Source organism: Lacerta agilis, chromosome 3 (genome assembly GCF_009819535.1).
Source record: "Lacerta agilis isolate rLacAgi1 chromosome 3, rLacAgi1.pri, whole genome shotgun sequence".
NCBI lineage: Eukaryota > Metazoa > Chordata > Lepidosauria > Squamata > Lacertidae > Lacerta > Lacerta agilis.
Window position 1 is genome coordinate 5,201,966 of NC_046314.1, and position 27,961 is coordinate 5,229,926.

Consider the following 27,961-nt stretch of genomic DNA (forward strand, 5'->3'; position numbering starts at 1 on the left):
AACTCCGTAAGTACATAACTGATCTTATACCCCTACTAAATAGATTGTTCTTGAGCTTTTATTATATCTCCCAGATAAACTTGTTGGATCCGAATGTTACATTCATCGTGGTGTGCTTCCATATTGAGATGATCTATGATATATGGAAAAGTCTAACCTCTATACAACAGATATTAATTAACATATGGAGAAGAAATGTCCTGATATTTGAAATTTTCAGACGTAATTTCCTTTAAAACGAAATGAAAACTTCTGAGGAACAGATAATTTAAACCAGCATAGAAACAGAAAACAAATTTGAAGTTCATAATTGTAAGAAGAGAATTGGATGCCATACAATCGTCGAATTCTAGAATGACCCTGAGAATAAAAGTCCCCATCCACCGATTTACAATAAATTGATAAACCACCGATTCCTCCATCCACCGATTTACAATAAAAATTTTGTACCATATTGACAGCCTTGAAGTATTGTTTTTTGTCCTATCCATAGTTTTCTTTCTTCGTTTATCATTTTTAAAATCAGTTTTACGTTATTTGGGGTGGCAGAAAAGACAGCAGGGACGTGGGTGCGCGGCTCCATCCACTGCCCGCTCTCCCCGAAACAGGGAAAGTTCTAGAAAGGGGGGCAGCAGCGCTCCGGAGCCGTGGGCGGGGGGGGGGATGGAAAGAGCTACGGGCTGGGGTGTGGGGACCGCGGCTCACACACACACACCCCCGTTGCCACACCTGGACAGGAAAGTAGTAGGGAGCAGCGCGGCACCAAGGGGGTAAACCCGTTAGGTGTGGTTTACCTTACAGGTTTACCACACCTTACTGGTTTACTTTACTGGTTTCTGACTTTACCTTGCTGGTCTACCTTATTGGTTTCTCACCTTACTTGTTTACCTTACTGGTTTCTCACCCTTCTGCTTTACCTTACTGGTTTCACACTGTACCTTATTGGTTTACCTTACAGTTTTACCACACCTTACTGGTTTACCTAACAGGTTTACCACACCTTATTGGTTTACCTTACAGGTTTACCACACTTTACTGGTTTACCTTACTGGTTTATCACTTTACCTTACTGGTCTACCTTATTGGTTTCTCACCTTACTGGTTTACCTTAGTGTTTTACCACACCTTACTGGTTTACCTTAGTGTTTTACCACACCTTTCTGGTTTACCTTACTGGTTTCTCACTTTAGCTTACTGGTTTACCTTATTGGTTTCTCACCTTTCTGCTTTACCTTACTGGTTTCACACCCTACCTTATTGATTTACCTTACAGGTTTACCACACCTTACTGGTTTACCTTACTGGTTTCACACCTTACCTTACTGGTTTACCACACCTTACTGGTTTACCTTACTGGTTTCACACCTTACCTTATTGGTTTGCCTTACAGGTTTACCACACCTTACTGGTTTACCTAACTAGAAAATAAAAAGCACTGCTCAGGTGTATTGTGGTTCATAGCAGGGCCAGAACCGCCCGTGTGTCCCCTGATAGCCAGGGGGGTTGCTGATCCACCCTCTGCACACCCCAGTGGGCGACCAATGGAGGAGGAGACTGCAATGGGGTAGATTCCCTGTTTTGCCTCTAGCAGCAAAATGTCCCAGCCCTGACCATACCTCAGCTACAAATTACTTCACTTTTGAATAGTCTCTCTTTTGCGCCCCCCTTGCCAATCAAACAGCAAATGTGGGTCAGTACAGGGGGATGTTTCCTGCCAACCTGGCAGTTCGAAAGCACGTCAAAGTGCAAGCAGATAAATAGGGACCGCTCCGGCAGGAAGGTAAACGGCATTTCCGTGCGCTGCTCTGGTTCGCCATAAACGGCTTGAGTCATGCTGGCCACATGACCTGGAAGCTGTACGCCGGCTCCCTCGGCCAGTAAAGTGAGATGAGCGCCACAACCCCAGAGTCGGACACGACTGGACCTAATGGTCAGGGGTCCCTTCACCTTCACCTTTACAGGGGGATGTTGCTGAACATCAGACATGGGGTCACTTCTAGAGTAGAAAATGAATTAGTTGTGATAAGTGGCATGGTAAAGTAAAAAGGTTTGTGACTTTCCGCATCTAGGTCCAAAGCGCCCCCCCCCATATCTACCATATCTATCTATCTATCTATCTAGTGTGATTACAATTTTGGGAGCTCTTTCTCAGAGGGTTTAAGGTATTCAACTGGAATGAGCATGCAGTGATGCCCATTTCTGCCAAGTTTACAGGGTGGAAGGGAAAAGAGACCACAGCAAGTGCACAAGAATTAGCTGTTTAATCCGTATTGATCTATATGCAAAAGTCCCTGCTGCTGCTGCCGCTTCTTATACCTTTTGGTGCTCATCCCTCAAAAACTCGGAGAAAGTTGGGATATCTGATCTGGTTTTCACCGTGGGAACAAAGGGCGATCAGCTGGAAGAGAAAAGGAAGGAAAGTCAAGTAGCTGAAAAATCTGGTAATATTATTACCATTTCACTAGCAGGGGGGCAGTTTGTAATGTATCTGGTATTCAAGAACAAATGCGGCTCCACAGTAGTGAGAAATACGTTTGTCGCCAACAGGAACCCTGAAAACAGTTGGTCGGGCTAGTAGAGCAATTGCTTTGTATTCCCCCCCCCTACACACACACACACACACACACACACACACACGATCACCACAAAATGAGGTCTGAAAAAACGGCACCTCCAAAAACCACTTAAATGCAAAGAGCTCACAACAATGTGGACACTGTTAAAAAGTGAGTGAGCCACAGAGGGCAATTCAAGAGAAAAGGGCTGGTGTGGAAGGAACCCATATCGGAAAAAATCCCAAGGATCGCTACTTCTAATTTCCTAGGAGAAGTTACAGGTAGGTAGCCGTGTTGGTCTGCCATAGTCAAAACAAAATAAAATAAAAAATTCCTTCCAGTAGCACCTTAGAGACCAACTAAGTTTGAAGAAGTGTGCATGCACACGAAAGCTCATACCAAGAACAAACTTAGTTGGTCTCTAAGGTGCTACTGGAAGGAATTTATTTCCTAGGAGAAATTAGGCAAATGGCATCTGGGAAAACATGCAATACACCTCACCAAGTGAGGGACGCCCTCTCCTAAATTTATGCCAATTCTAATTACCGTATATACGCGAGTATAAGTCGACCCAAACACAAGCCGAGGCACCTAATTTTACCACAAAAAACTGGGGAAACTTATTGACTTGAGTATAAACCGACAGAAGCAAAGGCAGCGGAGGAGGAAGGAGCAGCAGCCTGAAAGCAGCCCTCCTCCTCCGCCAGGGCCCCCCTTTCCCAGAGTTGGGAACCCCAAAGTTGTTGACCTTTTTAAGGAAAGGTTCCCCAGAGTTGCTGACCTTTTTTAAGGGAGCTGACACCACATTTACACATTATCTCTGCTTGGGAAAAGAAAACAGGAAACATAAACAAACCTCAGTCAGTAAAGCATGAGACTCTTAATCTCAGGGTTGTGGTTTCAAGCCTCATGTTGGGCAAAAGATTCCTGCATTGCAGGGAGGGGGTTGGACTAGATGACTCTGGCAGTTCCCTTCCAACTCTGTGAATGGTTTTGTTATTCTGTTGTATCTGAAGGGCTGTGCACAGGGAAGATGGAGCAAACTTGTTTTGGTCAATCTTGTTTAGTATTGTCTACACTGACTGGCAGCAGCTTTCCAGAGTTTCTGACTCTACCTGGGGCAATGAACCTGGGGCAATGCAAGGCAGGTGATCTATACTGAGCTACAGCCCAGAAAGCATAAACCAGGAACTAGAGGAGCAATTACAGTAAGAAAGGACAATTAACAGTTTGCTATAATTTGGCAAGGTCGGGAACCTAAAGCAGCTCAAGAGAGCAGCTTAGCAGCTTGCAAAAGGCACCTTTTGTTTATTCCTGTTCCCTTTCCCATTGAGGTGAAGAACTGAAATACACAGGCTCTTCCTTTGAAACCAAAGAATGTCACTGGATTTGCAAGATGCAAATTGAATCCCTGCCCCCAGGCAAATCTACTTGGGGTGTGAATTTGATTTGAGCTCACAGCTCCTTTTATGTGGCTGTTGTCCAACTGGTGGGGATTCTTACTGTGCCAAGGAGAGGAGGAGGTGCTGCTAAAGAGATTTATTAAAAAGCAAAACTTTTGAGGCCATTTATCGTAATAATTTTCACAACTTGCCAGGCATGAGTGAACTAAGGAGTATCACAAGAGGAAGAGACAGAGAGGGAGGGGGAGAGAGAGAGAGAGAGAGAGAGAGAGAGAGAGAGAGAGGCAAGCTCTGTGGGGAGGGTTGAAGAAGGAAGGAAGAGCTTGCAGGAAAAGCCTGGCAGATCTCTTCCCCCCCCCCCACCCATCCTATCGATCCTTCACCTTAACAGGGCAACAGCAAGGATCACCCACCTTTTTAACTCTCTGTTTACTAGTGTAGCCTCTTAAATGGGGGAAAGTGATCCAGACGCAGGAGCTTGGCTGGCCAGCCGCTGGGAGAGGTGGTGTGTGTGTGTAGCCGCGGTTGTGTATGTGTGTTTGAGAGAGACAGGAGAGACTCCCTGACTCGGGAAAGAACCTAAGGGAGAAGGACACGACTCAAGCCGCTGCCTTCCCGGAGAGTCAGCTGGGGAGGGAGGGGGCGGGGACTACTCCACTGCCTTTGCCCCAAGGAGGAAGGAGCGCTTGTTCCTTTCTCGCCGCTCTTTCTCGCCGCTCATCCCTTACCCGCCGCTGGCCGTGAGTATAAACGGAGGGCGGATTTTTCGGCACTAAAAATGTGCTGAAAAACTTGGGTTTATTCTCAGGTATATACGGTACTGCAACTTGAATTGTCAACAGATCTAAGGCTAAGGGCACTTCCAACATGGCAGCAAAGAGGAAGCTTTGTTCACTCATTATCTACTATTTATTTATTTTAAAAATAAAAGTAACCCAAAGGTCATGAATACTTTACTGTCACTGTTGGTTTTGACTTGTTCCCGGACTCTTCGCCGTTCACCAACAGTGAAGAGGAAACTAGCATTGTACCAGAAGTACATTACAAATTCTTTTCAAAAAAGCAGCGCCACTATTTGCTGGTTTTACGATTCCATCGCGGCCCCTTGCTGCTGGCCACATTGCCTTCCCTTGTCCTAATGCTGGCATACGATATGATGAAAACGGACTCGGGAGCGAGTGCCACTGAATTCATGAGAATACAGGTGAAACTCGAAAAATTAGAGTATCGTGGAAAGGTTCATTTCTTTCAGTAATTCAACTTAAAAGGTGAAACTAATATATGAGATAGACTCATGACATGCAAAGCGAGATATGCCAAGCCTTTATTTGTTTATTGTTATTGTGATGATTATGGCGTACAGCTGATGAGAACCCCAAATTAACAATTTCAACTTCGGGGTTTTCATCAGCTGTACGCCATAATCATCACAAGTATAACAAGCAAAGGCTTGACATATCTCGCTTTGCATGTCATGAGTCTATCTCATATATTAAACCCCAGTAGCTAATGAAAACAATTGATTACATAAATGGACTTTTCCACAGTATTCTAATTTTTTTGAGTTTCTCCTGTACGTGTGCACCAGACAAGCGGTCAGATTAGTGCAAATCGCTGCCGTGGCTTTCCTGGCAAAAGTCAGATATGGTGACTATTCCTACTCCTCACCTTCTGGAAAAGGGGGTCATCAACAGGCACTTTGAAGTGGTCACAGAGGGCACAGAACTCTTCTCTGCTGAGGAGCCCGGAGCCATCTTTGTCTTGCTGGAGGAACGCTGCCTGCATGCTGCTGTCTGGCAAGTAGTTGTGCCGCCTCATGTGCTCTTGTATCTGCTCAGTCAGGGCATCCAGCTCCTGCTTGTTAGGCTCATCTGAAGCTAACCTACAAGGGGGTGGGGGGAGGAACGTCTTTCACTGGAGCCGGCAAGTATGCTTCCTCCGTTGTGCATAAGCCTGTCTGTCTTGGCTACCACGATCTCGAAAGGCTTACATACAGTTCATTAGGGCTGTCGCCTTAAAGATGAACAGACTGGGTGTTCCTTATTCACCAGCCTGTTAGCGAAACTGATTTAAAATTAGATAAATTTGCATACTGGCAAAACCTCAACAAAGACATTCAAATTTGTTGTTGTTCAGTCGTTCAGTCGTGTCCGACTCTTCGTGACCCCATGGACCAGAGCACGCCAGGCACCCCTATCCTCCACATTCAAATTACTATTTAATAAATGAAATATGCCAGAAAGTCCCTTCTTAAAGGGTTTGCTGTTGTTCTAACAGAAACGCAGCAGCTTGCTCCTAACTCACAGCCCCGCTGATTAATCTACTAAATTTTTAGTGAATCCACCTACAAGAGAAAATGATTAAGGCTTGTAAATCATAAGCACTGCTGTGATAAAATTTATCAGAATTCCGAGTAAGGTAGGAATTTTGGGTTCTATTTTGCAGCTAGACAAAGCTTTCTGTCCCCCCCCCCCCCGTGCCTTTTCTGGTTAAACTGCACAATTCCTAAAGTGGGAAGTTGCACATTTGACGAACAAAGGTAAACCAAGAGTAGCCAACCGTTTCCTATATTGGTTCACTGAAACAACTAGGACCAAATATTCTCATTTTCCTCCTAGATATTGCTTCTTTCCTCTACAACTTCTGATAGGTGTCACAATTTGAGACAGCAGGTGGAGAATTGCTCCCCGGCAACAAATAGCACCCTGCATGTAAAAAAGGAAAACCCCTCACCATTAGGGTAGAAAGTTTAGCATACACCCTTTAAGAGTATTCAGAATAAGACACGCACACTCCTGAAATGTTTGAATGGACATTGTAAGGCTTTTCAGTGGTTACTCATGAGGAATCAGGCAGATGCAGAACTTCTAAAAACTAAGTTCTTTATTGTGCAGCTATTTACAGTGGAGCTAAAATAAAGACATCCAGCTCATCCCTCTGCAGAGTCCGGGAATGTCTGTTTCCGGTTCTTTGCCCAACATAAGAGGCGTGGGATCCTGAACCCCCGCCTCCCCCCTCTACGTCCTTCCTCTCTGCCCAAACGGGGCGACGGAAAGGGTTCCTCTCCCCCTCTTCCAGCCTGGTGCAGAGGCTCTCCACCCCTGCCACAGCCCCTGCTCCGACTTCCTTCTCCATCTCCCCCTCCCCACTGGAAGAGCGGTCGCTTCCTCCATTCGAGGAGGACGGCAAACTGCTCAACGGAGACGGGGGCTCCCTGTACTGCAACCGCCCCGGGATCGCTTCCCGCTGCGGCGAGGGCGGTTTCCTGACAGACATTGATTAGAATTGATGGAAAACTTAACATACAGGTAAGCGTATGAAGTGGAATGGATTCTCTCAGGGGTTGGACTGTTCTAAGATTCATTTTAAATGCCCTAGTGAATCAGGCAAAATGCCCACCTGGACTAGCACCCCATTTCCCACAGCAGCCAGTTGCATGCCTACAAGACAGGTCATGAATGAAAAAGCTCTCTCCCACTCTTACTCCCTAGCAGCTAGTAAAGGAAGAGTAGCATAGGCTCCCTGTATGTGGCATGAGGATGTTCACGGTACTTCTAGAGTGTCTGAGGGACTGTGCTACAATGATTCCCTCCCCGTGGTGATAATGTAAGATGGGGACCTTAGTCTGCACAATGCACATAATGGCCCTAGGATGGGCATGGATAGCGTCAAGCTAAAAAACATGGAATGAAGCAACCCAAGAAGAATCGAATGATGTCTGGAGAAACGTTTGCATGGGTTTTCTTTAAAAGCCCACCTCTTTACTGCCTCTGCTGCTGCCTGGCGAGGTGCGAAGTGATCCCTCATGGACTGCACAACGGCTGGTGGGAAACTCTCCAAATTGCTTTCCATATACTTCAGGACAAATGAATCAGCATCCACGATGATGAACCTGTGGCTGAACACTGGGATGGAAGAAAAGAAAACCAGTGTTCACCATTAAGCACTAGCTGCGCAGACGATTGAGCACTTTCTTTGAAGAACAAGTGTCCAGTCCAAGGTTCCAAGGACGCGGGTGGCGCCGATCAGAAGGTTGGCGGTTCGAATCCCCGCAATGGGGTGAGCTCCCATTGCTTGGTCCCAGTTCCTGCCAACCTAGCAGTTTGAAAGCACGTCAAAAGTGCAAGTAGATAAATAGGTACTGCTTGGGCGGGAAGGTAAACGGCATTTCCGTGCGCTGCTCTGGTTCGCCAGAAGCGGCTTAGTCATGCTGGCCACATGACCCGGAAGCTGTACGCCGGCTCCCTCGGCCAATGAAGCGAGATGAGTGCTGCAACCCCAGAGTCGTCCACGACTGGACCTAATGGTCAGGGGTCCCTTTACCTTTACCAAGGTGCCAAAGTTTTCATCTGATCCTGCAGCTTGGCAGTCTACCATATTTTACGCTCCATAAGATGCACTTTTCCCCTCCTAAAAAGGAAGGGAAAATCCCTGTGCGCATTCGGCAGGAGAGGCAGCGGCGATGTTGCTGGATCGTGCCAGTACCTCCGTTCGCTGCAAGATGCTGGGCACGATCCAGCAACATCTCCGCTTCCTCCCCCCACTTCCTGCTGAATGCGGTGAGGGATGGGGGGAGGCAGCAGGAAGCGAAGTGGATGTTGCTGGATCGTGCCAGCACCTCCGTTCGCCAAAAGAAGCTTCTTTCGGCAAATGGAGGTGCTGGGCACGATCCAGAAACATCTCCGCTGCCTCCCCCCACCTCCCGCCAAATGCAGCGGGGGATGAGGGGAGGCAGCGGGAAGTGAAGGGGATGTTGCTGGATCGTGCCAGCACCTGGCACAACCCAGCAACATCCCCTTCACTTCCTGCTGCCTCTCCCCATCCCCCACTGCGTTTGGTGGGAGGTGCGGGGAGGCAGCTGCGATGCCTGCTTTTGGGATCGGTGGGCGGCAGGCAGGGAGGTTGGTGGAGGATTTCCTCCACCACCCCACGTGCTGCCCGGCGATCCCAAAGGTGCGGGTGGTGGAGAAAACAGCGGGGATGCTGCTGCTTTCTCCACCACCCCGCGTGCTGATGCCAAAAGCAGGCTCATTCCCGCATGCTTTAAAGGGACATGGGGAGGAGGGGAGAAACGGAGCGTTCTCCCTTTGTCCCCATGTCCCTTTAAAGCAAGCGGGGATGAGTCGCTGTGAAGGGCTCCCCCTCCAGCACCCCCCTCCCTGCCCTTTAGAGGAGGAAAGCCAGGAAAATATTTTTTCCTGGTTTTTCCCCCTTTAAAAAACAGGTGCATCTAGTGGTCCAGAGCACCTTATGGACCGAAAAATACGGTACTTCGTGCCTACAATCACCAGAGAGCAGAGAATGGTGTGGTTGTGCCCAGTTCTACAGCTCTCTGGTGAGTCCTCTGCGGAGTTAAAACAGTGAACAGGCAGCATTTTCTGCTTCTGTCTCAATTCCTTGTTGCTTTGTTCTCCCTACAATGTAGAGGGTCTGGAGTTTAAATGCCCTAGTGAATCAGGCAAAACGCCCACCTAGACTAGCACCCCATTTCCCCACAGCAGCCAGTTGGATGCCTACAAGACAGGTCATGAATGAAAAAGCTCTCTCCCACTTTTACTCCCCAGCGTAAGGTGGGATGGATCACAGCGCCAGCTCCAGGCTGGCACAGTAACCTTACCTGTTCCCTTCTGCCCCAGCCAGCGAGCAGCAGCAGACCTTGTGAAGCAGCGTCGCCGATGCCCCATTTAGGCTTCGCCCCTGCCTAGACACTCCTACTTTTGGAGTACCACATTTTTCGCTCCATAAGACGCACTTTTCCCCTCTTAAAAAGTAAGGGGAAATATCTGTGTGTCTTATGGAGCGAATGGTGGTCCCTGGAGCTGAATTGCCCAGGGGCCAAAAGAGGATCATGCTTTTTATTTTACAAAGAGAAAAGGGAGTGTTGAAAGGACCCCGCTCAGCAGCTGATCAGCAAGAGATCGGGAGAGAGATAAGAGTCCCGGCTCCCTTTCAGCCCCGCCCTCCTTTGTTGAATGTGCTGCAGAGGGAGGTTGTTTGTTTCCCCAGCGACATGTGACTGGCTGATTAGATTATCTGTCTGGAAACTGTAGAAAAGGCTCCCTTTCCTTTAGAAGCTGCAGAAATGTGAGTTGAACCCTATAAAAACGGGGCTTTTCCTCTTTGCTTTTCCCCCTTTGCAAAAAAAGCTGCAAAACTTTCAGCTGATCCTCAAAAAAACAGGGTTTTCCCCTTTGCAAAAAAGCTGCAAAACCTTTAGCTGATCCTCAAAAAACCAGGGCTTTTCCCTTAGCAAAAAAAGCTGCAAAACCTTTAGCTGATCCTCAAAAAAACCAGGGCTTTTCCCTTTGCAAAAAAAGCTACAAAACTTTTAGTTGATCCTCAAAAAAACAGGGCTTTTAGAGGAGGAAAACCAGAAAAATATTCCCCCCCCCTTGTTTCCTCCTCTAAAAACGAGGTGCGCCCTATGGTCCGGTGTGCCCTATGGAACGAAAAATACGGTAATCCTCCATGCCATCCAACCATTTGGGGCTTGAAAGATTTCCCTTAGAGATGAGAACACCTTTAGGATGACCTTAAAGAACTCAGATTCCTCAGCAAAGGGTTCAGCAGTGCTTTAGCCAGATTGTCAGTTCTGAGCTAGTTGGGTTTCAGCACTGTGCCTCACAAATGCAAGGGAAATTGGGAAAAAAAAATGCTTCTAAACGGTCTATTATGACTTCAATATTTATTATTCAACTGCATGCCAAGATATTGAGCAGCACAATAGCAAAGGCTGACTACATTCTGGATAGCCAACAGAGAAAACACCGGGAACATTGCTGTTTTCTACATAAGAGCATCCAGTTTACTTACCTGCTGTCTTCTACTCACCTTCCACCATGGCTCCAATGGTGAAGTCAGGTGGCTCATAGTAAACAGGGTTGTCTGTAGTGGAGTTTGGCTTGCACACCTTGGTCTTGGCTAGGAATTTGCCTCCAATTCTTCCCGAATTGCGCACAGGTCGTTCATAGATACTCATCATGTCGGTGGCAAGGCAATAGGAGAGCACAAAAGGACGCTTGCTGTCTTCAGGATTGGGCGATTCCTGCAGAGATTACGTACAGAGATCACTGCACTGGGAGCAGCAACAGGCAGTGCGGTTGGGATGGCACCTCGCACCTGACCTCCCCCAACTGTGCTGCCACCCCCACCCCACTCCGTCTGTCTCTCCGTCCTGGTATATAGCACAGAACCACCACCCTGTTCGCTTCTGTCAGACAGGAGGAAGAAGAGGAGGAGTTTGGATTTGATATCCCGCTTTATCACTACCCTAAGGAGTCTCAAAGCAGCTAACATTCTCCATTCCCTTCCTCCCCCACAACAAACACTCCGTGAGGTGAGTGGGGCTGAGAGACTTCAGAGAAGTGTGACTAGACCAAGGTCACCCAGCAGCTGCATGTGGAGGAGCGGAGACACGAACCCGATTCCCCAGTTTACAAGTCTACCGCTCTTAACCACTACACCACACTGACAACTGAAACAACTGAGCTGGCTAGAAATCTGCTTCCAAGAAACTAAGAACTCAGAAAGCCTCTTAAGAAGGCACTGAAGCACTGCCTCCCAACCTTTTTTTGGCCATTCCCCACCTAAGGACCTCTAAACTCCTGATGCCCCCCCCTCCCCGTGACATGTAATTCTTTTTATTCAAAAAGTGAACTCCTATTCACGTGGAGGAAGCCTAAAAGGCCATTCACTGTTAATAACTCGTTCTTGAATAGCCGCCCCTTAAAAATCAAATTGCCCCCCTGTGGGAACCACGGCTCTAAAGGACGTAACAGGGCACATTTCTCACAGCTTAAAACCATGGAGAGACCTGGTCTGAACAAAGACATTGGATTCTTATCTCTTTATACATGACAAAGCTATTTTTGGCCATCTCACCCCTTGCTTTTTCCTGTAAGACCAATTGCAGTCGTTAACAGTCGTCAACAGGTTTTCCACACCCATCAGCCATTCACCCACCACCCTTCTGAGTAATACCCCTCCTCACCCTCTCACTATATATAAGGGTCTGGCGACTTCTGTTTCAGTGTATCTGAAGAAGTGTGCATGCACACGAAAGCTCCTACCAAGAACAAACTTACTGTATATACTCAGTATATACTCGAGTGAGGTGGGCGGCGGCAGGGGGAGGAGCGGCAAGAAAGGAGCACTTTCGGGCCGCTGCTCCTGCCGTAGCCGCCCGCCTCTCGAAAGGGCAGAGATCGGAGCCGCGGTTGGGAAAGGCGCTGCGCTGTGCCTCTCCCAAACGCAGCTATGATCCCTTCTCTTGTGAGCAGCGGCCATGGGGGGGGGGGAGCAGCCTGAAAGAGCCCTTTCCGGCTGTTCCCTCCTCCTCCTTCCCTGCTGCCACCGACAGCGGCAAAGACGGAGGGGTAGGAGGAGAGAGCAGTCGGAAAGAGCCCTTTCCCACTGCTTTCTCCTCCTCCTCTGCCACTGACACGCACACGCATACCCGGCTTATACTCGAGTCAATAAGCCTTCTCAGTTTTTTGTAGTAAAATTAGGTGCCTCAGCTTATATTCAGGTCGGCTTGTACTCAAGTATATACGGTAGTTTGTCTGTAAGGTGCTACTGGAAGGAATTTTTCTATTTTTTATTTTGTTCTCACAGCCTGTTCCTGTGAAAAACAGGTTCACTATTTGTAAATTCAACTGCTGTCAACTCTGTTGTTTGCTAACGGTCTGTAGTTCTGATGCTGGACTTTGCTGAGAAGGTTGAGGATGCAATGAGGAAAACGGGAGACAATACAGCAGGAATGTGTGCCACCTTTTAGCACAGCCTCTCCTCCTCCTTTCCTTCCTTCCATGCCTCCTCACTGTTCTGCAGCAGATTAAAACTCCTCAGCACAGGGAATTTTGCTTTTTGGCTTATACTTCAAATGCCATGTACACTGAAGAAGAAATAACATCACTAAACGGATATCCTGAGATGTTGAAAGCATCATGAGAAGGGTTAACATTAGGACTGCAAGCCTTAATGAGTAGAATGATCAATGGACGCTGCAATCCAAATGCCACCTGCATCAAGACTGGGCAGCAGGGTGGGTGTCCCTCCCATTCAGCCCTGACGGCATCTGCTTGCAGAGTAATGCCAACATCGCTCTGCTGGCATGGACCTCCCTGTCCCACCTGCTGAAGGGATCCCTGTGTGTAGCAGAGCATTCCAGGCTGGGGAGAAGTTGAGCCGGCTTCTGATCTACTGGGTCCTGAGCCCAGGGCACTGCCATCACTTGTTGGCATCTGGGACGGATCACAGCAGCAGCTCCAGGCTGGCACAGTGACCTACCTGTTCCCTTCTGCCCCAGCCATCGAGCAGCAGCAGCAGGCCAGGTGAAGCAGTGTCCCCAATGCCCCATTTAGGCTTCGCCCCTGCCTAGACACACCTACTTTTGGAGTAATCTTCCATGCTAAACAAAAATCCAGCCATTTGGGGCTTTGAAAGATTGCCCTTAGAGATGAGAACACCCAGTCTCCAAAACCCATCCTTCACTCCAGAAAGCACATCTCACGGTCTCCAAAACCCATCCTTCACTTCAGAAAGCACATTTCAGTCTCCAAAACCCATCCTTCACTTCAGAAAGCATATCTCAGTCTCCAAAACCCATCCTTCACTCCAGAAAGCACATCTCACCAGCCTAACTGCATAGCGCAACACTTTTCGGTCGTTCTCTAGCATCTTGAGAACGTTTTTCTTGGGCGCTTGAGGAATCAGACTGAAGCAGTTTTGGAGAGAGTCTTCAAGGAAACCATAACCGTTGTACGGGGGGATTTCCTGCAGAGGAAAGAAGCCACAAATAAAGAAATATAACACAACGCTATGCAACTTTGTTCACAAGATCACAGAGTGGACTTCATTCACTTTGCACCTTCTGTTATATCAACATTATTCTCTATTGCATCAGGGATGAAGGGGCATGGGACAGTCCTCTGTCAATACTCTCTGAGGCGTCCCAGCTAACTTCACCCCCAAGTTTCTGCTGGTGTCAGATCTCTGGTGTTATGTCAATAGGCAGACGATCCTTTGTAGAACTGATCGCTTGCTGCCTGTCTTGGAGAGCTGATTTGAGTTTTATTGAGGGGAGCTAACGACAGCGGATGATCTCTCAATAGCGGTCAATCAGTATCCCATTTTTGGAATGAGATACTCATTAGAGGTGGCTGCCCTGCAACTTAATATGAAAATGCGGTTTGTCCATTTGAATTGGGGAGGGGTGTGTGTGAGGATGTCTCTCTGGTGTGCAGCCTTAGTAGAGCCCTTGTGAGGCTCAATCTTGAACCTACACATGGTTCAACATTGATGGGGAAGCTACTGTGGACAGCAAGGCGTCCCGAGCCATGCTGTTTCCGACACGCTTGAATGGCTGAAGGAAGAAGAAGAGGTGTTTGGATTTGATATCCCGCTTTATCACTACCCGAAGGAGTCTCAAAGCGGCTAACAGTCTCCTTTCCCTTCCTCCCCCACAACAAACACTCTGTGAGGTGAGTGGGACTGAGAGACTTCAGAGAAGTGTGTCTGGCCCAAGGTCACCCAGCAGCTGCATGTGGAGGAGCGGAGACGCGAACCCGGTTCCCCAGATTACGAGTCTACCGCTCTTAACCACTACACCACACTGGAGGCCAACACTCCGTAAGCAGAGAGGTGTTTGCACATGGTCCCTTGCTCAGTTGGGTTTTCTTGCAGGGCAGGGATTGGAGCCTTAGCCTTGAGTCAAACACCATCTTCCCCCCTCCTGCTCCCCGCCATTACCTGCTTGACTTCCTCCGGAGGAGGCTTCCGTACATCGACTGGATGGAAGTCAGTGATGCCAAACTTATCCTGATAAAACTGCCGCGTGAACTCGTCACAATCATAGATGAAAAAAGAGCGCCCAAGGAGGGTAGTGGATTTGCCTACGGCAAAATCTTTAGCCGTGAACCATTCCAGGACCTCCTGATCAGAGATCTCCAGCACACAAGTTGGGAAGGGTCCTAGCGGAAGAAAAGAGGGTTAGATGTGTCCTGTCTTCGATTACTCCTAAGGAAGGAAAGTACAGTGGTACTTCAGGTTACAGACGCTTCAGCTTACAGACGCTTCAGGTTACAGGCTCCGCTAACCCAGAAATAGTTAAGAACTTTGCTTCAGGATGAGAAAAGAAATCGCGCCACCACCGCACAGCAGCAGCAGGAGGCCCTATTAGCTAAAGTGGTGTCTCAGGTTAAGAACAGTTTCAGGTTAAGAACAGACCTCCAGAACGAATTAAGTACGCAACCCAAGATACCACTGTATTCGGCTGTCGAACTATCTCCGGGGACAAACAGTCGCAATGACGATAACACTGCAGCCTGTACTCAGCAATTAAAACGGGACAAGCCATTTTAAACCGATCAGAACTGATCACGCTTAGACTCTGGAAGTAATTTCCAAAGGACCTCAGAACATCAGGCAATATTTAGCAAACTTAAGAAAACGCAGCATCCTTCGGAAAGACAACAGTACATTTAGGACTTTAGACAGCAACGTGATCAGAACAGGGTATTTAACCGGTGTGGTGGGTAACTTTGCTTTAACCCCATCGCATGCTAGAAGACCTGTCTAAATGTAGCACATCTGTCTGAAAAAGGGCCCTCTCCCAGCCTCACACATACTTCTCATCCTGGCTACTGCCTGCCATAGATCTAGCCCCCACTTTCTCATATTAATGCCTTCAGGGATGTTTTCCAGCCGGAGCTAACCAGTGGGCGCCATTGCCATTCTAAGAGAACAAGGGAGAAGTTCGTGGTAAGGTCCGGCACCTCCTTTTCTAGAAAAATAGCACTGAATGCGTTCCTGGTATACAAAATGTTAATGGGATTCACGCTGCACCCAAATACTCTTGCCTGCACACTTACCTTCTGCACGCCAGTTTTTCCAGTTAGGTATTCCTTTTGCACATTAACCCTAAAAGATAAAGCACAGGTGCCCTTTACCTTTCTTCTCTGCAAGCTTTTTGGGCAGGTGCTGGCGTCTTATCAGCACAGGGAAAGGGTCCCGGCCGTCATTCCGCTCATGCACCTCCCGGACCTCCACTGTGTCATCGGCCAAGTAGTAGTGGATGATGAAACGCCGGTTCTCACCAAACATGCTCTCGGTATCATCCCACATGGCATAGAAGCGGAGGACCTGAAAGGCACGGGAGGGGCCAGAACTCAGGGTGAGAGAGAACAGACTTTGCTCAGCCCCACTGAATCTCAACCTCCACTGAAAAAGGGACCCTAAGAAAAAGATGCAATCAGAGGAGGCAGTCTTAGGTGATGAAGATGATGATGATGGTGAAGAAGAAGAATTTATTTGTACCCCACCTTTTCCCCTGACGGGACTCAAAGGCAGCTTACAGATAAAAACCAAGTATTGCTAAAAGCACAGGAAAAACAACAATTAAAACACAATTAAACATTAATAGAATTAAAACTACATGCACATAAAAATCTGTTTAAAACATGCTGAATTGGATTTAGATGGTCTGACTCAGTATAAGGCAGCTGTGTAAATCATATGAGAACGCCAGTAATAAGTCCAAGTTCTAAATAAAGGAAGGGAGAGATGGAGGAAAGGAGGAAGGAAGGAAGGAAGGAAGGAAGGAAGGAGAGGGAGAGGGAGAGAGAGAGAGAGAGAGAGAGAGAGAGAGAGAGAGAGAAAGAAAGAAAGAAAGAAAGAAAGAAAGAAAGAAAGAAAGAAAGAAGCAGAGTCTCCATTTCATACTGGCACATTATTATTATTATTATTATTATTATTATTATTATTATTATTCAGACTGCCTTTTTAGTGATTAATCTTCTCCTGTTTTAATTGTTTTGTTTACTTGCATGTTTTATTGATTGCTATTTTCTTGATTTTATCATAGGGGGCTAATTTGCTGCTTCGAATTTACAGTGTATTATTACTACAGCAGCAGCAGTAGTAGTAGTAGTAGTAGTAATCATCATCATCATTATATAGAAAAGTGTGTTAGAAAGAATCTGAAATAGAACAAACCAGAGACTCACCTTCTTGTCAAAGGCCAAAAACTGCTTGAGTTGGTCGAAATCTGAGGGTGTGACGTACGTGCGCAGAGGCATCTTACGCAGCTCTGTGTAAGGGTCAAAAATCATTCTCTCCGGAGGGTTCAGTTCTATTCCCTGGCTCTCCAGAAAAGTCTAGGGGAAGACAGCCATGTCATTAATGCCGGGCTAAAGACAGCAAGGAACTGCAGAGCAGCAAAGGGGCTTCAATTTACAAAATCTCCATCCAAGGGGCAGTTTAATCCAAGACAAGGAACTCTTGAGTCACTTAATATCAGCAGCCAGAAACGTCATGACTAGACACAAGAAGGGCCTATCAGGAGTGAACACAGACAGACCACTGGTATCAAAATGTATGGGAAAGTTGGACTTCCGGCGGCGACGCCATCGCCGGGTGGTCGAAGGCTGCTTCGGGTCCGAAGCGCCTTGTCCATCCCGGGGGTTAGGAGCCGCGCTACCGCAGCGCGCGGCTCCGGTTGGGGTGCGGGAAGAGCGTCCCGCACCCTGGGCTCCCCGGCTGCGCCCGCGGAGGCTCCGAACCCTTCCCTTGCCCCCCCTGTAAAGGGGGAGTGGGGGTGAAGGGCAAACGGAGCTGGGCTTCGGGGACATGCCCCAACCGGGATGCAAATGCGGCGACAGAGCCCGCGGTGAGCGTCCAAGTTCTACCTTTGAAGAATGGAGCTAAAAGAACCCGGTGGTCGTGAGTAAAGAATTTGATCAGAAATCGTGCTTTTGGAACGATCCGGGGGGAAGGAGAAAGGCAGCCTGTCCTCCCTCCCTTCGAGATCAAGAATCTAACCAATCTGAGTGATTGCTGCTACAGAACTGGCTATAATGTATTTAAAATTGACACATGAGACTGGCAAACTTTTCTTTCGGGAAGTTAACTAGAGGAAAATATCTCCTTTTAAAGTTGCGGTATTTGCGCTCCAGCTCAGGAAAATGGCGATGAACAAAGAGGGGAGTAGAAATATGACACCCGCTTCCTCCTCCTCTGCCAGTATGCTGGGATTTGTCCTTGAACTGGTATTGAACTCTGGACTAACGGACGAACAGAGACTCACTGCCTTGAAGGTGGAACTGCTTTATAGAAAAGTCAAAGCCTTGTGTGGGGGTCTGAAATGGAACCAATTGCCCACAGAGGAGGCTTATAAAACTTTTGATACTTTGGAAGAAAGCCTTGCCAAAGAGCTGAGAGGATGGATGCAAAGATGGAGAGAAATGAATGAGCTACTTCGGAGAAGAAATTCGCTTTTTGGGGGTGGCAGCCCCAAGGCGACGTTAAGATTTCGTATATCCAGTCCCCGAGGTGTGAGCTCGGGGGCCAGGGACAGAGAATTAAGGTATCTACAAGAAGAAAAGGAATGTTACAAAGAACCGAAGAAGCTGAGAGATGATGAGATGGACACCTCTGAACTCGTGGCAAGGAGAGGTTTGGACTGTGCCTGGATCTGTGGACGTTTGGAGAGGGAAGAGATACGGAAGTTCAGTGCTGATGCCACCAGGAGAAGAATAATGGACAGAGGGGGTGTGGGGTGAGGCATCAAGTAAAACTTTAAGTAGCCTGATATGGTAAATTGAAATCGGAGGGTGAATACTGTCAACAACATTTCGTTATATTTTTTATTTGAACATGAAAGGAGATATTTCAAGTTATTACGTTACTAGCAGCAACCTTAAGGATAGAAGAGATAGATTAGATGAGAATGATTTGTGAAGATCTATGAGGTGGAGTATAAGTAAAGTGAATTTAAGTGGATTAAGTTTATGGATCAAGAAGATTAAATGATGAGGTATTATTATGATGATGCATTTTTAGTAAAATGTTGAAGATATAATTGAATGTAATTATAAAATTGAAGTTAATGTTTTTTTGCAGGAGAAATGGTTATAAAATAGATTAAGGATATAAACTCGAAGGTGAAAAGGCAGGGGAAGTCAATGGTCAAGATATGGAAATAGAAATTTTTTTTTTCTCTAGAAAGATGCAATAAGAAAGCTTGACACTGTTTGTATTTGTTTTATCTGTTTTGCATTTGTTTAATTGTAGGTGTGGGTGTGGGTATATGTTGTTATAGAAAAATGCCAATAAATTCTTATAAAAAAAAAAAAACAAAATGTATGGGAAAGTTGATTGACAAACTTGAACTAGCACAGGGACAAACAAAGGAGGATGCCTTCACCCCAGTGTGGTTCCTGTTCATCACATACACAGAACAAGAAGAAGAAGAAGAAGAAGAAGAAGAAGAAGAGTAGTTTGGATTTGATATCCCGCTTTATCACTACCCGAAGGAGTCTCAAAGCGGCTAACAATATCCTTTCCCTTCCTCCCCCACAACAAACACTCTGTGAGGTGAGTGGGGCTGAGGGACTTCAGAGAAGTGTGACTAGCCCAAGGTCACCCAGCAGCTGCATGTGGAGGAGCGGAGACGCGAACCCGGTTCACCAGATTACGAGTCTACCACTCTTAACCACTACACCACACGACAACAGCATACAATGTGGCTAACCTGACCCAACAACCTGTCTCCCCAAACACATACAAAAAACCACATTGCAATCAAAAGAACACAACCAAGCAAGCTCAGGAACCCACTGATCTATCACAATATCGAAAAAAAAATTAAAAAAAATATATAAACAAGGACCTAGCCACAGGATGCTGACCCAACCCCCTACCACAGGCATGGCCAAACTTGGCCCTCCAGCTGTTTTGGGACTACAACTCCCATCAACCCTAGCTAACAGGACCAGTGGTCAAGGATGATGGGAATTGTAGTCCCAAAACAGCTGGAGGGCCAAGTTTGGCCATGCCTGCCCTACCACGAACACTAGGCAGCAGAACGAAAGAATACAGTTGTACCTTGGGTTACGTAATTAATTGGTTCCGGGTCGCTGTATGTAACCCGAAACGTACGTAACATGTTTTGCGCATGCGCGAAGCACGCAGAATGCTTCTGTGCGTGCACGGATCGCGTGCGGGGCGGGTTACACTTCCGGGTTACGGGAGTTTGTAACCCGAAAAGTACGCAACCCGAAGCGTGCGTAACCCGAGGTACAACTGTACAACCCCCCACCTCTCTCTCTCTCCGTCATTTCCCCCCAACTGCAAGATGGCTATGACAAAAGTGTCTCCCTAAATGTAAATGAACTGTGAAAAAGAATCTATGAATTGAAAGGGGAGACAAAAGATCTGTTTTGTAACACGTATATTGCAATACTGCAATTGACTCATTTCCTACTCCCCCCCCCCCCAGTCACTTCTGGAAATTAGCGGCCGAGGTGCCAGTCATAGCTGTCAAGTTTCGGATTTGAAAATAAGGGATCAGCAGCCTCACCTATCCCGGGGACAGTCACATGGCAGTGGTGGGCGGAGCCAGAAGCAAAAGTGGGCGGCACTGGTGCGAACGCGCGCAGTAGGCTTACTGTATTTTGGAAACGCTGCCCATGGGCTACGACGCCTGTAAGCGCGGGAAATGGCTCCCGCTTGCTTTGAGGCTGCAAGGAGGCGAGGTCTTCCCAGTCCCTGGCCAGCAGGGGGAGGGAGAGGAGCTGCTTCCTTTGAAAAACGGGAAATTAAAGGGATATAAAAAATAAGGGATAGCAGCGGGAAACTGCTTGAAATAAGGGAGATTCCCGGGGAAAACGGGATACTTGACAGCACTGGTGCCAGTACCTCGGTGAAGGCATCACAATCAACGATCCGGAAGGTCTTGCCATAGATAGTGATGTTGATTCCTCTGTTCAGGTCCTTCCAGTGATAATGGTCCCCACGATCGTTCTTGGGCAGACGTTGGCGTTTGATGAACTTGCCCTGGGGAATCCCAGAGTTTTCCACAATGGGCTCCATGACAGACATGCTATCATCTTCCAGGTAATAATAAATGCCCACTTGGCGGATGCGGAAGTGCTCTTCCGTAGATATGGGGACGTCTTCCTGAAAGTAACCGTCAAACTTCAGCACCTGCAGGGAAAAGAGCCCCGTGAGACACAAGGCATTTCTTTCATGGTAAAATTGCAGGAGGCACTCCTGTAGAAGGGTGTGTCATTTTAGGAGGTGAAACTTAAATTTTTGCAAATTTCTTTAGTGAAAGATTTTTAAAATACGTTTTTGAGTGTGAGGAATTCAAGTCTGCTTCGTAAATCTACGTTTGATGGAGAAGCACATAAACTGCTTTTGTGAAACCAAAGAATTTAAATTTTACCTTCTCAGAATATCAGGTAACGCTAAATAAATAATAATATTGATATTAATATATAATATAACTGCAAATACTTGGTCTCTAAGGTGCTACTAGAAAGAATTTTCGATTTTGTTTTGCAAATACTTGGCAATCCTTTTTTAAAAAAATATACTGAAACTTTTCAACATACAATACAATAAAAACAAACTAATCTAGATAAAAAGAAAACAACCAGAAAAGGAAAAGGGGGAATGCAAAGCTTTCTATCAGAGGCAGATCTTAACCCTTGTCTCACACAAAAGGAGGTGGAACATCCAAGCTATTGTACATAATATAACTGCAAGTATTTGGCACTTATTTCTATGCCACTTATTTACACAGATTTTACTCAAACTAAATTATTTTACAAAACTAACATATTAATGTAACCAAAATACCTTTTGAATTCCCAAGTCATGGTACAACTATTTTAGCAACCCTGGTTTTGGAATTTGAAAGCTGAAAAATTCAGCCCGCCCTTCTCTTGTAGGGAGCGGATCCTGTGAGAGTGTGAGCACATAGGGACATGCTAAACCCAGGAGGTATAAAAGGATTTGGTGTCTCTGGAAACAGGAGGAAAGCTCCATCCAACATGAGACCAACGGCAGCAACAAGCTGCCCAATCGTCTCCATTTCCTTTAGTCCTATGAAAATAGGTCAGGTGGGCTTAAGGTATCACCCTGAGGTTAAATGTCTTTCAACCAAGAGGAATCTGAAGAAAATAAAACAGGAACTTTCTTTCCTCAGCACAGGTGATCATGGAGAATGAGCTTGTTTGGGGTGCAATAATAGGGTATACTGAATTAATTATATTGTTTATATTGATATGAGCTGCCTTAAGGTTTTCTTTTTTTCTTTTTTATTTTTTTTAATATTTAAAATATTTAAATAAATAGCTTTATTTAATTTCAGACTTCTAAAATACAACCATATCAAATCAACCAATAGAAACAAATAAACAAACAAACAAACCCAAAAAAACATATAATCTAGACATTATAATCCACAAAAAATAATATTTGAAAAAACAAAACACACAGAAAAAAGCAAAGAATTATAAATAACAATTAAAAATTGACTTCCAATTGTCTGTATATCGCTTCCCTTAATAATGAAACAAAACTTGCTATACCTTATACAATGATTGAAAAATATGTAACTAAATAAATAGCTCACATTTTCATATAAATCTCCCCACATAAGAGAAAGGTTGTCTATAAGTGTAGAAACGTTTAAATAAATTACCGGTAACTGCTAGATACCAACAATAAACAGCTAATCAGTCCTTAACTATTGCTGAAAAGGCATGCCTGTACTTTCATATTATTACCCAATTTGTTCTAGAAGTGCTGCCAGTGGTGTGTTCAGACAACACCTAATGCTATGGACTATCCCAGTTTGCATTCTACCTGGATACTGATCAAAAATTAGTACCTCAGAAAACAGGTACTGATTTTCTCATAAAAGCATATAATTTTATCATCTGCATGGTGTGAAGAAAACCAAGTTTTCTCCCCAGGTGTTTTTTGCTCTGTGGAGGTTAATTCCAGACACACCATAGATTTAAAGCACTTGCTTTCTCCAAATAAGTCTGGGAACTGCGGTTTACCCCTCACAGAGCTGAAATTCCCAGCACCCATAAAAAAATACAATTTTGGGATACTTTTGGGGGGCATCGCATGCTTTAAATGCATGGAGTCCTCTTGAGAGAGAGAAAACAGCTGGGAAGAGGCGATCTGGGGAAGGAAACATGGGCAGAAAGAACTTGCCATTAGGTAAAGGTAAAGGTAAATGGACAGAGTTGTGGACAACTCTGGGGTTGCGGCACTCATCTTGCTTTACTGGCCAAGGGAGCCGGCATACAGCTTCCGAGTCATGTGGCCATCATGACTAAGCCGCTTCTGGCGAACCAGAGCAGCGCATGGAAACGCCGTTTACCTTCCCGCCAGAGCGGTACCTATTTATCTACTTGCACTTTGACGTGCTTTCGAACTGCTAGGTGGGCAGTAGTAGGGACCGAGCAACAGGAGCTCACTCCGTCGCGGGGATTCGAACCGCCGATCTTCTGATCAGCAAGCCCTAGGCTCTGTGATTTAGACACAGCGTCCTCTTCCCCTGGACTGGGATTCAGCTGTGACTCATTTCTGACACAAAACTCTGACACCTGCACACCTAGATTAGTTCACGCAGCACAGTTTTGAAAACAGAAACATGAATATGCTCATCAGTTCTCTTGCCATCATTAATCCAGCTTCTCTTCCAACTATTCGGACTGGCCGCCTTCTAGCCATGGTCTCTAGGAGAACTCTTAGGACACTGAAATACCATGGGTCTCTTTCTAAACAAGGAATTTCTCTTTCAAGCCAGGCTTTGGTTATCTTCTTTTTGCCAAAGACATATTCAAAAATAATATGTTCCCTGAGCTTCCCAACAGACACTTTTCCAGGACTGGGCATTTCTGAAACGAGATGTTTTTGAACAATACCTTTTTGTCAAAAGCCACATGGGCTGGGATGAAGTCTGAAGGTGGGGCTTGCTTGGCTTGGCCATAGGTCAAAGTGGGTCTCTTGTTGGCCAGTTCATCCAGTTCAGCTGGGGACAACTGGTTGACATGAAGCCGTTGGCCACCGATCCCTGTGGTTGGAAACCTCTTAAAGGCAAAGCCATTCTTGTAACCCAAGGTCTGAGAGCGGTGAAAGGCAGTTTTCTAAGGGAAGAAAGAAAACCAAGAGTCGGATGCGGGACATATCACTGTCATTGCTGAGCAAAGGCGCATAATGTACAGCAGCTGGGGGAGGGAACACCCTGCGTAGGGGGATAGGGTCAGGGCACATGCCATGATCCTTGGCATGAAATTGTGGGTGGGAGTTGCATGAGTGCCCCAGTTCCCAGCTGTGAAATGTTGGCAGCCATGCCGCCGGGAGACGGGGGGGGGGGGATTTTGTGCCTCAAAAATGCCAGGCAGAAGTGGCATATTTATAGGAGGCGCCTCTGAACACTTTAGGGAAGGATGGTCAGGATCCATGCCAGGGATACTGAGTTGTCCCTAAGGCATGCCACTCTCCTAAACACAAACACGCTCCTCTGCCTCTCAAACTTTAAATCGCTTCAATCTTCTTCTTCCACAATCTGACTGTCACCCCCTGTCCCAAGGTGTGGCTTCCTCTACTACTTTATTATTTTTATTTATTAAATTTGTAAGTCACTTTATCTTGCCTAAGGCAACCCAGAGTAGATTGCAAACAAACAACCCTCACACATACATTCATGACCAGCGGGAGAGAGGGAAATACATTACAAACACCCTTTTGGGTTTTCTGGCCAGGGATCCATGGGGAGGGTGGATGTTTCTGAAAAGCCCTGGATATCTGGCTTTGCAGAGAGGAGAGTGGAATATGCAGAGGGTTGGATGCCCTGTTCCAGGGATGGTGGAGAACTTGCTCCAGCCTCCGGCCACTGTTGGACTTCAGTTCCTATCAACCCAAGCCAGCTCGGCCTCCTCCGTGGTGGCTCCCTGGAGAAGTTAACTCTGGCTTCCTCTTTGCTGTCCTTCCATTGGCAAGTGAAGGCTTTGGATAAATTGCTGCTTTTAGTGGGGCAGGGGCAGGGGCTGGTGCCACTGTGTTGTTGTTGTTTTTTTATTTATCTATATGTTTTTAATTGGTTTTGGAGAGTTCTAATTCTATTGTTTTTAAATGATTGTTAGCCGTTTTTCATTTTATCTGTAAGCCGCCATGAGCCTCCACCAGGGGGCAAAAGGTGGGATATAACAAAATTTAGTGTTGCACACGCCACCCCAATCTCTGAACAATGCAAGATCCCAGGGGTTCCAGGAGCAAACCCAGGGTGCATGTTCCTTTCTGAAATGAGGGAAGCAGAGACTGCACTGCCTTTATGATAAATGGTTTGCTTACACATCATAGGTGCTTCTGGCTAACTTCCCTGCACTCTCCTCCACTCTGGCCTTTGGTCTTCCTAAGGAACAGACAGTTGAGGGAGGGAGGCCCACCCATCGGCCCTCTGGCAGAGCCGCACCCTGTTCCCTTCAGGACCCACCCCGAGCTCTTCAGTCACATGAGGTTGATGTTGCTACCTTTAAAAACACCTGTCCCAAAAGACATTATTGTGAAAATAAGAAACAGGGGGGCGGTGTTTTTTCCCCCCTCCTCTAAATATTGTCCTCGCTCAGGGCACCCTATTCTCAAAGCCCACCCCAGTTCAGTACAGTACAGTACAGTGGTACCTTGGGTTAAAAACTTAATTCGTTCCGGAGGTCCGTTCTTAACCTGAAACTGTTCTTAACCTGAAGCACCACTTTAGCTAATGGGGCTTCCCGCTGTCACCGCCACGCGATTTCTGTTCTCATCCTGAAGCAAAGTTCTTAACCCAAGGTACTATTTCTGGGTTAGCGGAGTCTGTAACCTAAAGCACCTGTAACCCGAGGTACCACTGTACTTAGCCATGCTGGATCCGGGAATTATAAGGGGGCCAGGCAGTGCCGGATTTACCTCCATAAGCTACACAAGCTATAGCTTAGGGCCCCACTCTCTTGGGGGGGGGGATGTAAAGGGGGGGAAAACTGGATGTACATTTCCAAAATAGAAGATAAAAAACAAATAAAATAAAACCTACATCGTTTTAAATTAGAGCTTAATAATTATTTCACTACCGATATACTTCTTCTTAATTGTATTTCACTATTAATATGCTTCTTCTTAATTGTATTTCACTATTAATATGCTTCTTCTTAATTGTATTTCAGTTCGACAATTACTTCGATAAAATACATATTTTGTCTTGTGCAAATGGCTTTAGGTAGGGCCTACCTATTAGGTCCATAAATTACCATATCGCATATATTCAACGCAAAAAAACAGCGACAATTTGTTGCTGACAAAGGGCAGCTGCACATATAAAGAACCCCATTACCTTCAGTAGCTTAGGGCCCCATCCCAACCTAAATCCGGCCCTGGGGGCCAGGCATTCAGCCCACCCGCTCCCCGCAAAGACCCTCCTTGGAGCTATTTTGCGCAGTCAGTGGCGCTTTCTCGGGGAAGGAGCGCGGCTCCGGCGGGGCGCCTGCCTGTGCTCACCGTGGGGTCCCGGAACGACGAGCCCGGCAGGAGGGGCAGCCCTTGCACCGGCTGGGAGCTCATGGCGCCGAGCGGAGGCCAGGCGGCTCCCTTCCCCGTTCGCAGCCGGGCAACACGCGCGTTTCCTCGGCGACCGTCGACGCGCCGCGCGCGAGAGAGACGGAGCGCACCTCCTTGCGCGCGCGCTTTGCGCAGCAGCCCCTCCTCCTCCTCCTTAGGCTGCTTCCCGCCCCCTCCCAGCAAAAAAGTCGTGGGGTGGGGTGGGGGCTCTGTTTCTTGCATTTCAACGAATCGCAGAGTTGGCCCCCGTCAAATATGTTGGGGCGGGGGGGGGGACACGGAAGAGACCTCGACCCCTAGGAGTTGGCACCAATGCTTACAGTGTAATTTTAGCATCGTGGCAGCAGCAGGTGCTTCTATATGAAAAAATGCTTAGGGCCGGATAGTACAATATGGGATTGAGTGTTTTTCTTTAAAAAATGACTCTGAACTTTTTGTAGATGAAGTTTAGAAGTGGCATGGCATTGTTAGTGAAACGCCCCCCCCCCACCTAATATGCAAGGGAAAGAGACGAGGCTTCCTTGGAAAGTGAATAATAATAATAATAATAATAATAATAATAATAATAATTTATTATTTGTACCCCGCCCATGTGGCTGGGTCTCTCCAGCCACTCTGAGTGGCTTCCATCAAATATTAAAATACATTTAAAATATCACAGATTATAAGTGAAATTGCTTCCAGGACAATTCTCACCATTCTGCAGAGTTCTTCGCTGCTCCCCCCCCCCCCATGGAACAATTTCTCCCATAAGTTCCACTAAGAGACTTCTCTTTTCTTTCAGATTCAGTGACAAAATATACAGATGACTCAATATTTATTTTAAATTTCTCAACTTTTATTTTTGATTCCCTTCATTTAACATTTGTTAATGCAGTATAAATGTGCAAATGTTCCGAACAATACAGACTTCAGGAGATGAACAAGGAGAAGTCATTTGTGCAGTATCAAAACTAACACTCCTTGGTTGAAAAAAGGAATATACAACCCACCCACGCCCTTATTTTTAATGTATTTCTTAAAATTATCATTAAAAACCATCCCTTGAAAGGCGTAAGTACACAATTCTTGGTGAGCAAGTATTATTGTAAATAGGCCTACATTTTCAATTGCTGTTAATCATCTAGACCTACTGACGTCTGCAAAGTAAAAGTTGCAGATAATCAGTTTTACTTTACCTGACAACAAACCTTTGAATTAACACATCTGTCCTGCCTAAGTCTCCTTGGAAACGTAGAGAAGTGTCAGCGATTGATTATGGAAAGTATCTGAGGAAGGTATTGTTGCTAAAGAGGATCTCGGGAATAACCGATTACAGTGAAGTTATTTTCAGAATCACCTGATTGGTCCTCAAAGTGCTCTTTCAAACTAAATGTAATTCAGAAGTGTTCATACATGCTTATCTCTAGGCCCACTGATGCCAGTCACAAACCTTCCAATACATTAAATGGGACCAGGTCTTCATTTTTAATACCAGGTTTTAGGCAACCAAGTATGAAGTATACATTCAACCACTGACAACTTGAGGAGCTATGAACGTGTGACTTGTGAAGTCCCAGAGAGCGGGACACGGACAGCACTAGTATTTTATACAGTACTTATAATAGT

At 46.3% G+C, this 27,961-nt stretch overlaps 1 protein-coding gene across 2 annotated transcripts; it reads right to left on the reverse strand.

Annotated features, from left to right (window-relative positions):
* Window positions 1–2,291: 2,291 nt before the first annotated feature.
* On the reverse strand, window positions 2,292–26,410 carry EFHC1 (EF-hand domain containing 1). Of its 2 annotated transcripts, XM_033142690.1 has the most exons (11): window positions 26,294–26,410; window positions 23,686–23,907; window positions 20,654–20,941; window positions 16,963–17,112; window positions 15,907–16,099; window positions 14,708–14,928; window positions 13,592–13,732; window positions 10,790–11,003; window positions 7,716–7,863; window positions 5,627–5,840; window positions 2,292–2,398 (listed from the first exon to the last, which is right to left on the reverse strand). In XM_033142690.1, exons 1-11 carry the CDS (start codon window positions 26,354–26,356, stop codon window positions 2,327–2,329), a joined length of 1,926 nt encoding a protein of 641 aa, XP_032998581.1. In that variant the 5' UTR covers window positions 26,357–26,410; the 3' UTR covers window positions 2,292–2,326. The 2 variants fall into 2 exon arrangements, with proteins under 2 accessions (XP_032998581.1, XP_032998582.1); XM_033142691.1 differs by lacking the exon at window positions 5,627–5,840 and having other exon boundaries at window positions 2,337–2,398.
* Window positions 26,411–27,961: the final 1,551 nt, after the last annotated feature.

Excerpts from the sequence above, each read along its gene's own strand:
- EFHC1 (XM_033142690.1), bottom strand. The coding sequence starts at position 26,356 with ATGAGCTCCCAGCCGGTGCAAGGGCTGCCCCTCCTGCCGGGCTCGTCG. Across the intron at positions 17,113-20,653 it reads ATTGTGATGCCTTCACCGAG|ACTTTTCTGGAGAGCCAGGG; the intron begins GTACTGGCACCA and ends GTCTTCCCCTAG. Across the intron at positions 11,004-13,591 it reads TGCGCTATGCAGTTAGGCTG|GAATCGCCCAATCCTGAAGA; the intron begins GTGAGATGTGCT and ends TAATCTCTGCAG.